Raw genomic sequence first — 12551 nt, forward strand, 5'->3', positions numbered from 1 at the left:
TACTTCCTTTTGCTGCTACTGCTGAGGAAACAGATCTACATTGTTCCTGGTTTTGTGCATCCCCTGGGAAACAGTAAAGCAAGCAGCAGTCACCTCATGGGAGAGGAAGGCAGTTGCTCACCTGGAGAGCTTCACTGATATTACCGTCGTAGTCCATCATCTCATCCTTCCCAGGCTCTCCCTTGGGGCCCTGCAAAATATCAGGTCTTTAGACAGTGCTTGGGGATTGCCCTTCCCATGGGCTACTCAGAGCTGTGGTTCACCCTGAAAAGGGGGTCTCAGAGGGGCCTGTTCCCTGCGCCTCCAGTTTTCCATTTATTGAACAATGCTCTTGAAAGCACATTTGATAGAGCAAACACTACCAAAGTGTAGCCAGACAAGCCTAGATCACCAGACCATCAAAGCTGCCGGGTCTGGTAAGTGGTCAAGTTGAGGCCAGAATCCAGGAACTAGATCATCTGACTGATTGTCAGACTTGGGCATGCAGCAAACACTCTCCTCCTACCCTTTGCTGACATGCCAAGGTCAGCTGGAGTTCAGACTGGGATGTCCGAACCCACCTCCTCCTATGAATGAGCCAAGCATTCATCCTGAGGTGGCTTGGAAGACTTGGCTTGGAAGGCGGTATCTTCTGATGAGGGTATGGAGTGGTGAAAATGGCCTGTCTCAAACTTAGCCATTGCCCAGCTATAAGCACTTTTAGTAACAGTGAGAACATGTCAAGAAAGCAGCGTCCCAATCTAGACTGTCAGTGTGGTCCCACTGGCCCCTTTGAAGGGCCAAAACTCTTCAAGTGTTAGTGAAGGGACACCTACCCTTGGGCCCATGGGTCCCTGGTCTCCTGGTGAACCAGGTTCCCCCTGTAACAAGAAGAACATGCCGTTAGCAAAGCTTATCCTTTCACTTGCTCAAACTCCAGTCCTCTGAAACGGTCTGGGACTAGGCAGCTCAGTTTTAAAATGCTCCTTTTCAGATAAGTTTTGTGCATGTAGGAAAAAATTTGCAGCTACTGAACCTGGAGCGGGGTTGTGCAGAAGCACTCTGTACCTTTTCCCCCTGTGACCCCGCAGCACCAGGCCGGCCAATGTCACCAGCTTCTCCCTGAAAGAAAGAAAAAGGGAAAAGGATGGGTTTGTGTTGTGTGGCAGGGCTGTGACTTCACTGCTGGCTTTGCCTTTCCAGGAGGAAGAACTGCACCAGCCAGCGCCCCTGCCATGCCCACATCTTCTCAGGTAAGCCAAATTTCCTGGCATGGTTTCACACCAAGTGCCCTTCTCTTCTACTCAGTGCGGAGGGAGTATTCAGCATGAAGGAAAGCACCCAATTCAGACAAAAAGTAAGTGCACAGGAGGGTTGTTCCAAGTACATCTGAGACAGGACCTCAGATTTAAGTGTTCTTGGTGTCTTTTGCCAACGGGCAAAAGTGCTGCACCTTGAGGAGGTAGAAGAGGAAGGGGAGAAGAAACTTGGAGGGCTTGGAGTCCTGTCTCGGGTACCACAGCGACTAGAGGCTGTCGTTGATTCTGAGCAACTGGTTTCTTACAGAACCTAAAGGGGAGTTATTTGAGCACAAGAAGGGTATTTTACTCCCAGAAACACAGTTTACCAATTCTCTCACCTTCAGCATTTATAACAACAAAACTAAAACACTCTGCAGAACCTGATATCGCTTCAGCAGGTAATCAGAAGTGGGCACAGATGAATGCAACCTTTGCCCCTTCCTACACACCTTGTGCTGGGCACAATCCCTCATAACACACAGCTCACTGAAGTAAAAAAAAAAAAAAAACCAAAAAACCGCTCACCTTTGGTCCAGGGGGTCCAGGCAGACCAGGAGGGCCAGGTTCTCCTTTACCTCCCACCAGGGCATTCTCAGCATTTCCTTTCTCTCCCTGTTGCAAGGAAGAAAAAGCCACATGTCACAGTTCAGTCTCTCCATCTCCTTAATTTTACTTGCCATAATGTTGACTTAGAGAGACAGAGCCCAAGGCAAGGTCCATCAGCTGGCCTCTTGGTAACCCAGAAACATCACTGCTCCAGAGCCACCAGCTGTCCAGGAACCAGGCCAATATAATTCTGCCTGGGGCCTCCACCTAGAGCCCTGCCAGCAGTCCCAGCTATCATCATCCCTTCGGCTGCAGTGCTGCTGCTCAGCCTTTATTCCCCAGGGCCATATAAAGCTGCCTGCGGACAGACCTCATCCCCTAGCCTTCAGTTTGAACACAATTGTTTTCTTCTACTGTTGAAATTGAGCTGATAAAACCACCTGATGATGGCTTTTTTTGGTATGTGTCCCCCTGGAGCTGTAGTCAACAGCCAGATAGTCAGCCCTGCAGACGACATCGTTTGCGCAGAGCAGATACAAAGACAGTAACAGGAAAGCTTTGCTTGCACCGAGTTGCCATTACGCCCTCGTCCTTTCCCAGAATGGCCACTGTCATCCAGTGCACTGTCCCCTTTCCCAAAGGAAAAGCACCCTGTGAAAGTCTGACCTGAAAGGTATGATTCCGAGGAGCACAGAGAAAAAGCCAATTTCAGAGCTTAGCTTTAGCTGACCTGCCCTGGGTCTCTCTGAGCACAAGGCTACTCTCCCAACCCAGAGCACTGCAGTGCAGCTCCCAAAAAGCCCGTCTCCTCCTCACATGTGGATCTTGGAGCAGGAGGGAGGCTAAAATGCCACGTTACATCTGAGGTCATGCTTTTAAAGGGGAACAGGATTCCGTGGTCATGTTCCCAGGACCACAGCCTTGCCCTCACTGCATGAAGGCACTTTGTGTGATCCTATCACATCCCTGGCTGGGGTTGAGATCCAGTTTAGCTCTGCAGAACACACTGCTGTACGCTGCGACAGTGACCTAAGAGTGCACAGCTGGCACAGGAGGGAGGAGGGAAAGGGGATGAGAGTGGTCCCCCCCCAAAAATGAGAGAAGATGCAAACCTTCGTGCCAGGGAGTCCAGGAAGCCCAGGGTCACCAGTTCGTCCCTTCTCACCCTGTTGGTAAAAAAGTCATGGTCAGGCTCTGTCCTGGAGAAGCAGCTAAAGATTGAGCTGCTTCTGGTTTCAAACCCTCTTTCCCTTCCCCAGGGGATTTTGTTTTAGGCATAGACAAGGCATCCTCCAGCAGTACCTGCTCAGGCCAGTGAATGTTTTCTCCTGTCCTTTTGACTATCTCAGCACATCATTGCTATTTCTGTCCAAAGGAAGGCAAGTGGGAAAGGGATCCAGGATCCCCCCGTGCATCTTCCTTACCGCTCTGGTCTGCTAAACCCTTTTTCCCCATGAGTCCTTCAGCACAGGCTCTCCCCATTCCACATATCCAAGAGAAGTTGTTGCCCCGGGCAAATTTTATTTGAAGTGCAGGACTTTCTCTGTGCCCTGATAGAGTTCAGCAGTTTTCACAGGAATTGTCTACTGCTTCAGTCTATCCCAGTTTTCACACCTCCTCATTACTCTGTGAATTACAGTGCTTTGCTTTGGCAAAGATCTCACAGCCAATATTCCCACACCTCTCCCAAGGGATGTTTCCTGCTCCTCTTCCCTAACTCCAAATCCCAGTCTCATCATGCTCGTAAAAAAAACCAAACAAAACAGCACAGTGTCTCAGTTAACAGCCAAGCTCTGTGACGCATACTGGTGGTGAAAAGCAGTGAAAAGAGGAGTGGCAAAAATGGCAAAGACAGAAGATGATGGTGTAAAACCCCTGATATGATGCCTGAAGAGCAGGCCGAGGAGTATGGAGGCTGCCACAGGGCAGTGAGCAACGGAAGGCATCCAGCACCCAGCATTCACTCGGTGAAGTGACTTTGCTTAGTTCCCCATGACATCTGGGTCATCTTTTGAATATCGGGGCTCAATTAGTGGCCTTTACATTGATGTTTAATTCTATTCAGTCCATTCCATCCAGCTGCTAAACCCATGGTTTCCAGCTCCAGTGTACTGTTTGGAAGCCTGCATTTTGCCAGTATCGAGTGGTATCAAGAGATGTTTCAAACGCATCATCACAAAAAGGTGTGTTCTTACCTGCTATCCTCACACCTCCAAGACTTAACAACTTGTACAGATCACAAAGAACAATTCAAAACCTCTTCCCCCCAGCATCTGCCTAGGTCTCTCCACAACAGCAGCACACCGGCTCAACAAGGCTAGCAAAGAGCTCCTCTTGGTGCCATGCTGTTGCCTGCAGAGGCTGGTGCTGCACACCAGCTCTTGTCGGAGCTCAAGGGCACACGTCTGACATGCAGGGGACTTGCATCAACGCTCTAAGAACAGACATGCACTGGTGATTCCATGGAAAATAATTAACTAGCAGCAATCTTATTTTTTTTAGGCAATTCTAGAGTGCAGTGACTGCTTTCTCTACGGTAATTAGGCCTCTAGACACCTGTAAGGCCCCCACCCAGTTTTCCTTCCCTGCCAAAGCATGCACAGTGCTGCTGCAAATTAATGCTTTTCTCCCTGGAAAGAAGGAAAACATTTGCAGGACCTCATGCCCAAAGAAAAGGGTTGGCCTTCAGGGTTCTTGTGAGGATAAAATCTCTAATCCTGCCCCAGGCATCTGTAAATCCCCGATTCTGCCCTGCTCCGCTTTTGGCATCTTACTTTTCATTCAAGGAGTAGTTTTCAATACCCACGCCCATAAGGGCTACTGAAAACATCCTGTGCTGCCTGAACAGTGGTGTAGGGAAGCAAACTTCTTGAGGAGGGAATCCTTGTTTAGGGCGTTATTTCTGGAGTCAAAAGATGCAGCCCTGTCCTTAATCATTCCCACAAGACTCACTCTTGTGCTGCCCTGCCTGCCACCAGCCCCCCACCTCCTGCAAGCAGGACCACGCAAACACACTTCATCAAGGGGGGCTAGGGCCAGAAAAGGACACATAATACCCCACAAGCAGGACAACGCAAGGCAAAGTAGGCTCCCGCCAGCTCCCACTTGCAAGGAACACAGCACAGCACTGCCAGGACACCAAGCCCAAACACGCAATGTCCTACCCGCTGCCCCCTCTTCCCTGGCAAACCTGGGGGACCCATCCTCCCTGGGACTCCGGGATCTCCCTTCATGGGGAAGAAAAGAGACAGAAGAACGTGTCTGTTATATGGCTGTCGCACGCTGTAACATAATCCAGTGAGCCTCAAACAGGAGGAGCCAGCTGTTCAGAAACCAAGCCGGCTGCTTAGTGATGGAGAGTGATGGGGTATTTTTGTACCTTGCCCACCACAGGAACTCAAACCAGGTCACACTACACAGACAGGGGAGACGCTGCAGGGCAGCTCACGTGGTGCATGACACAACAGCTCCCTGCAGCAACATGGGAAGACTGCTGGTGGACACAGAATTACTGGGAGGCAGAAGGGGACAAGGGAAGGGAAACATACTTGCTAAGCAAAACGTGTTGTGCATAATTTGTGCAATGGGAGAAAAGGAGGAAGGCAGCTGGAGGATATTCCCATCCCCACAGTCACGAGCAGGAGGGCAGGCATCTCTGTGCAGTGTGGTCCCACTCGGCATCACTGTATGCTACTACCATTTTGCTTACACTGGCACATGCCATTAGGGGCTGGATTTGGGCACCGGGAAGTGCAGAGCTGTTCTTCAGCTCCCTCAGCTGCTTTGGGAGGGGGAAAAAAAAATACACAAACCAACAAACCAACCAGAAGTGCAGGCTCAGAGCAAAGCCTTCTGAGAGTACCTTTTCTCCTGGAGTCCCGGGCTCGCCCTGGTGAAGAAGAGACAGGAAAATAAAGTGAAAAACCAGGAGAGAGTACAAAACCTCCTAGAGCTGTCAGAGTGGAGGAAGGAACATTCATCTATGAAGGCCTTGGGCTTGTAAATAAGGGGATGAGGATGCTTTAAATGCATATTGTTATTTGTGCCTGAAGCTGTTTTACCTTCATTAGCCAGCTTCTAGGCCGCTGTAAGAAACCAGCAAGCCTCAGACAAGAGGCTTTTATGAAACTGAGGAACCACCTTGCAGCATTCCAAGAGAAGGTTTACCAGATACAAAAGAGCATAATAAGACTCATCTGCTGGCATTAAGAAGTTTCCCTACTCCTAGCTCCATGCACCCAGGAGCAGAGCAAGGCTGCAGTTGCAACCGGGGCTTGGAGGAGGCCTGTGTTGATACGGCATTAATATGGCATCAAGGAGGAAAACCCTCCCAACCAGCCCTGGAGATGACTTATTTATTCCTGTCTTTTTCCGCAGCAGCTAGAAGGAATTGGAACAAGAGGTCGTCGTCTCATTGCACGCCTTGGATCACCGGCGTAACTTCTCGCCCCCTAAATCTGCACCTGGCCCTTCGCTCTGTGGAGTACCACGAGCTCGCCAACCTCCCTGCCCAGAGGGGTGAGGAGGAGCAGGGGTGCTGCTGGAGACGGGTCCGGTTTCCTCTGCCGAAAGCAACAGCAGTTCAGATATTCCCCTTCAGTGGGAGCTGTCTGACCGTTTTCCTGGGCCTCCTGCTCTCCTAACTCCACTCTTGGCTCTTAAGCGCGCCCTACTTAAGCCATTGCAGCGTAGCGTAAAACTGACCTTCACCCCTGCGGTGGCCACCCCAGGAGCACCCTGGCAGAGAGAGGAAAGACAGGAACACCTTGTTTGAAATAAATCGGACACAAACTTTTAAAAACAAAACGGTATCAGCCAGGTGGAACTAAAAAGGCAAAATACACATTTTCTTTTTGCTTTCCAAAACTCAGCAGTAACACTGTAACACCACACAGCACACATCCTCCTTCCCTGTGCAGGTTGTTCACCTATGGCAGTGGCTCTGCTTTCCAGAAAGCTCCTCCAAAGGCAGACATCACGAGCACAACCCAGTCAAGACAACCAGATTTCCACATCCCCCCTGATTTTAGTCCTGCAAGTGAAGCAAAGGCCAACAAGCAGAACAGTGCCAAATAACTGAGGAATGCAAAGACAGGATGAGGACCAAACACCCAGTTTAGCGCTTGATCCCAGGTACATCAGCTCAAGCATCCCGAGAAAGGCCAGCTCTTACCCTAGAGCCTTGGTCTTGCTATTTCCCCTCATTCTGTTTTTGTCACAGAAGACAAACCCTGCAGTAAAACGTTTTCAGGAGAGCTCTGAAGCCAGCCACCTCAGGGGGAAAAACGACTTCCGAGCACCGCAATTCAAGCGTCATTCTGCAGTGCTGAGGAAGCCACCACCATGAGCTCAAGGAGTCCAGCCTGCCCCCGCAATCCGAGACAGGTGCTTTGAAACCCCAGGAGGCAGCTGCTCCTACAGGGACAGTCACATTTCCCTCGACAGCACTGGTGCAAAAAAGCAGGTCTTCCCTATCAACCCTTCGCTCCAAAATCTCTGTATGCCCTGTGTTAGTATTAGTTAGGTCCTGAGGAAAATGTCCAGTTACAAAAGCAAATATGAGGGATAACAAGGGTCTAAGGAGAGGGGAGGAGGTGAAGTAGTGTTAGAAGCTGGGAAATGAGAGGGGTTGGGGTGTAGCACATGAGGCAGAGAGGAGGACTGAAAGCCAAGTTCAAAGTGAAAAGAGCTTGGAAAAGTTCAAACAAGGAGGAATGGGGAGCCAGAGAGCAGCAGGATCATACCTCTCAGCTTTCTGAAACAGAAATCAGGGACAAAGCTAAAAAACACAAGGACAGAAGATGGAGATCAGGGATTCTATGCAATAAACGGGGGGAAAAAAAAGCATTCCAGATTGTCTCAGGGGTCAGTAGGTTTTAGTGAATACGAACGAGAGTAATGAAAGGGATTGCATGCAGCAAGTGGCTTGGGTTAGGCTTTTACAATGCATTTAGGATGCCTGTTCCTGACTCTTTGGTCTTTAAATGGCAGCAAATGCAGATGAGGTTATTTCCTAGTATTTATCCTAAAACTGCAACGCACACACATGCAGGCTTGCTCACACGCTGACCCTGATTCATCGCTGCATTAGTCCAGGTTCACGCTTGCAAAACCCTACTGATTGCAGCGGGCTAACACCATCACTGAAGGTTGTGGCCATCACCCGAGATCCCCAGTTTACAAAACATCAACCCCCTAGAAACATCAGCAATTGGCCGCTCTCACTAGCATAAAGCATTAAGATCCTGATGTTGCAAGACAGCATCAGACTGGGCATGCCATTTGCTTTGTAAAACACTTCTTCCCCCACCACCTCCTTCATAAATTAGGCCCTCTATTTTGCAATTTAGAAGCAGAAAGAATTCAGCTGAGGATAGTCATTGACTAACAGACACACACACAGATTCAGGTGATGCTTGCGCATCAGGGACAGTCAAGTGGTATGGGTGAGATCAGGCAGACAAGCGTCACTCCACTGTTTACAAGGTACCTTAGTGCCATGTCTTCCTGGCAGCCCTGGCATGCCTCTCTCCCCCTGGAAGCAGAGCAAGAAACACAGAGAAAGAGACCAAGAGACACGACATGAGTCCTCCTAGAGCTCTATGAGGAGCGATCAGGGCAGAGGTGATGAGAAAGCCTCCAGGGTGAGGTTCTCTCCCCCCCTGGCTCTCACCAAGCTGAGTGCCCTAGCCAGGGCCATTTCCCATCAGCAACACCACTCAAACCTGTGCTGTACAGCAGGGGCTGGGAAACACTGCTGGGAACAAAGCCAGCATCCGTATCCTGCTACCACATCCCACACCACAGCATTCTGCATACAGGGAGTAACCAGTCTGCAGCAACTACAGGATGAGCAAACTTATCTGGAGAAATAAAGAACCCAAGGGTTGCTTTGTATTGTTAGCGTGAACTTTATCTGGTGGTAAATGGAAAATAAAGCCTCTTTAGACAGTCTGCTTTTGTTCTGGGCGTTCAGCCCTTGCTTGAAAGGACAGTTTGGAGCGGGTATATGTATATGCTTTTTTTAAAAGCACTTTTTTTAATCTGACATCCCGTAAACTATATTTTGTAAAATGCTGTCTAGTACTGTAATATACAAGACCCAGGCACTGTAGGCACCTCTACCCTATGCAGGATACTTAACTAGGGTATTTCCAGCCATAAGAAAAATAAACTAATAATTATGAATGCTTCGTACTGGAGAACTGGGGACCGCTCTTAGTCCCTTCCCAACTGTGCTCCCTGTTTTTATTCTTAAATGAGACTGAGAAGACAAGGCCAGTGCTTTCTGATGGGAGGCACCCACCCTGATTGCAGAGGCTGCCCCCACACACCAGCCCTGCACGTGAAAGTAATTCCCCACCTTAGAGAATTCCCTGGAGAAAAAAAAAACACCTGCCTGAAGAGCTATTAAATTATTTAGTCCTTAAATATAAATGTAATTATTTATATTTATTTCTAAAGCAAAGCCCACCTCAGTGAGAGGGAGCAAGGTAGCCCCTTACAGGGGACAAGTTACAGAGCAACCACACCGCCCTGTGTTTTCTGATGCTCGTTTGCACAGCTCCCACTGGCACCAGCAGGATCACACAGGCACTAGAGCTAATTAGAAGGCAGAAGCAACAAACTTGACACTGCACCATTAAAGAGCAGAAAGAAGGCCCAGTGCCAGAGAATTAAGCAGGAAAGCAACTTTCCATAAACCCTTTAAACCCTTATATATTTGAAAGGCACTGTAACGCAGTACCCACCAGGCTGATCCCTTCACGATCCCTCAGTGCCCTTTGGGCCCAAGAAGGACTGCACAGAGTGCCATAGCCAGGCAGCAGGAACCCACCAAAGCCAGCACTGGAATGGGACAGCCAAGCCAGAAGCTGGGAAACATCACCAAAGACAGAGAGGAAAGGCAAAGTGGTCCCCAGTGGGCTCCAGGAAGGCGGTCAGCAGCATCTCCTAGCTCTCCTGAGCTGATTTAGGAAATACCCCTATGCTCCCCAGGCCCTCTAGAAGAGTTAGGCTACACCTCCTCCCTCCAGCACAGACAAAACCCTCACGCTCTCTTCCCTACACCTGGTGTGAGCAGCTTTATACCCACTCGGTGCCAATCATGACAGAGCATGCCCCATGCTGATCAGCTCGTTAGCAGTACTGGTTACAGGCTGCCAATTAAAACGGAGACCCTTCCTTTTTTGCTTCTTGCTGTGAAAGGCAGATTATGAGGGGGTTGCTGAGCAAGGCTGTGGGAGGTTTCTTTATTTCTCTTTCCTCAGAGCACGACAAAGAGCTTCATCCTAAGGACTTTTCAATAAAAAGAAGACAATGACATTAAAGCTGAATGTGATGGTTAGGCTGGGGGGCAGCGAGTCAAATGCCTATTCAAATGACCCATGTGATCACACTTACTGGATGTCTAATGGCCTTCATGGGACACAGATGAAGGTCTCAATATGATCAAAGCAAAAATGGTGGCCACAGAAGAAAATAGCTAAGAGAGAATCTATGTTGTGCTGTATCTGTCACTGGGCAGTAAGGAGAGATTATCAAATGAACAAGGGGTCTGTGTGAAACCAGCAAGCCTCTTCAGGCCTGAAATGTTCTTCACTGCCAGCGCAAGCAGTGACATGCTATGCAAAATTGACCACTACAGCTAAACTATGAATCATAGTGTTTGTCCTGGGCTCTTCAAAACAAAGAGAAGGTAAAACCTAGCCCAGGTAACCGGATGCAAAGGTGGAAGCATCAAAAACCTTCCAGAGCCTCAACTGATTCTCCTAGCTGGGAGGAGGACAGGAAGAAGCAATTTCCAAAGACAACAAATGCATGTGCTGTGCGGATGTTCAGGAGCTGCTACCGGGTGATGTCTGGCTGGTGATTTAACGGTACCTCTGCACTTCCTTTTCAATTCCTCTGGGCAAGGAAGAAAGGAAGTTGAGAGAAAAGCAATCCTGACAATAACAAATGGAAGTCCGTGTGTGAAAGAAGCGGCTGCTATGGGACTGGGGAGGTGCCCCTTCGGAGCTGCGATTTAGTACCACAAAAAGTGTGCTGGGCTTCATCTCCACTCTTTAAGAAGTGGGAGACTTATAAAGAGTCGGAGACTTCCCCTTTGGCAGAGCCCAAATGAAGGGCTGATCAGTCCTTGTACATGGGTGCAAGCAGAGCAGGTGTCTGCTAGCAGTGAAACACAGGAGTGTGAGCAGGGGTGGAACGCAGCTTCTCCTTCCAGCCCTTTCTGCCTCCCAGGCCACGCTCCGACTTCAGTCCTCTGGTTCAGGGAGAGCACCTGGCTGTTGAGACAGCAGCAAACAAACTCCTAGCCCTCAACATGCAACCTGGATGTGATTCTGCTGTCATTTACACTGGCACAAAGTGGAAGAAATTCCATGTGCTCGATGGTATTACAGTGATGTGAAGGCCGACAGAGGGGAACCTTTGGACTTGACACACACGGCAGTATTTCTGAGGAGGTATTGTTTTCTTGTAGGAGGACAATCACTGCTGTTCTATTCAACTATTAACCCAAAGCCTGCATTCAAAAAAAACCATTTTTTTTTAAACTTGATGTAACACATCCATATTAAGTTCTGAAGGGGCCTTTTCTTCCTTCAAATAGTAATCCACCCAGATGGAAAAAATATAGAAAGTGTATATGCTGCACAATAAATGAGATGCATGCCACATACTAAATACTTGAAATTTATGTGTCACTGTTAATGCTTTTCAAAATATTACAGGACCAGTCTTTTCTCATGATGTTTAAGATGTACGGCATGACACAGTATGCTCTGGCTGTCATGAACACTTGCCAATGTTGTAATGTTTTAAGCACAGTCTACATTGAGTGATATACTTTAAATATATGGGTACAGTAGATTTCAGTGAAATAGATAACATCTGGGCATAGACCATATAAGCCTCTAAAAAGTGTCCAGAAACAGACAGAAAAGCCTGGTGCCAAACCTCAGCCTGAGTTGCAGAGTTTGAGAGGATTTGATGCGTCAGCTAACCAGATTTTACGAGGAAACCCCAACCCAGCCCATCAAATGGGGAGATGTAACAAATCATTAGCAAGCTTCATAGTCGGAGAAATGCCTTTGGTAAGAATCGAATTCCACCAAACGGATAAAGTCTGCTTTTATTGCCTGAGCTTGGAGTGTCTGCCTGTGGTTAATCAGAGCACAGATGTGTACTCCATTAAATACCCCACAGAGCTGCCTCAGACCCAACTTCATTTTACAACGCATCAGCCCAAGGAGCAGCAGCATGATCTGCCATGGTAGAAAACTGTATTTCTCATGCCTACCTTTATGCCAGCGTCCCCTTTTTCACCCTGCCCAGCAAAGGAGAGAGAAAGGAAACAGAAAGAAGGACAGTGAACATAAAGAGAAACCGAGCAAGCAGTACAATCATAACAGCGAGGGCCAAAGAGAAAGTAGTCGAAGGAGGGAGTGTGCGATAAATGCAACCCCAGGCCTCCAGAGAGAACTGGCTCCTTGGTAACATGGTCCCAGCCTGGACGCTGGCTGCAGCCCTCCCGCTAGGAATGCAAGGCAGTTTACGTGGCTGGAGCGGGTGCTGGAGGTTGCCCGTACTAATACTTTCCTGCACGTTTTGGGTGTAGACAAACCATCTAACCATTTCATGGAGCACAATATACTCATTCTCCCAGCCTTAATGCAAAAGCCTCTGAAGGCTGGGTCGGTTTTATTCTTTAACGGGGGCTTG

General features: G+C 48.7%; 1 protein-coding gene across 1 annotated transcript in view; it reads right to left on the reverse strand.

Annotated features, from left to right (window-relative positions):
• COL13A1 (collagen type XIII alpha 1 chain) overlaps positions 1-12551 on the reverse strand; it is a 73415-nt gene that overhangs the window by 34439 nt on the left and 26425 nt on the right. The window contains exons 17-26 of the mRNA XM_054204938.1: positions 12130-12156; positions 8317-8361; positions 6531-6563; positions 5689-5715; positions 4991-5053; positions 2939-2992; positions 1806-1892; positions 1048-1101; positions 816-860; positions 122-190 (exon numbers count right to left, since the gene is read on the reverse strand). Coding sequence (XP_054060913.1) covers positions 122-190; positions 816-860; positions 1048-1101; positions 1806-1892; positions 2939-2992; positions 4991-5053; positions 5689-5715; positions 6531-6563; positions 8317-8361; positions 12130-12156 — 504 coding nt within the window. The remainder of the gene's footprint in view (positions 1-121; positions 191-815; positions 861-1047; positions 1102-1805; positions 1893-2938; positions 2993-4990; positions 5054-5688; positions 5716-6530; positions 6564-8316; positions 8362-12129; positions 12157-12551) is intronic.

The sequence above is a fragment of the Rissa tridactyla genome, chromosome 6 (genome assembly GCF_028500815.1).
Source record: "Rissa tridactyla isolate bRisTri1 chromosome 6, bRisTri1.patW.cur.20221130, whole genome shotgun sequence".
NCBI classification, from domain to species: Eukaryota; Metazoa; Chordata; class Aves; order Charadriiformes; family Laridae; genus Rissa; species Rissa tridactyla.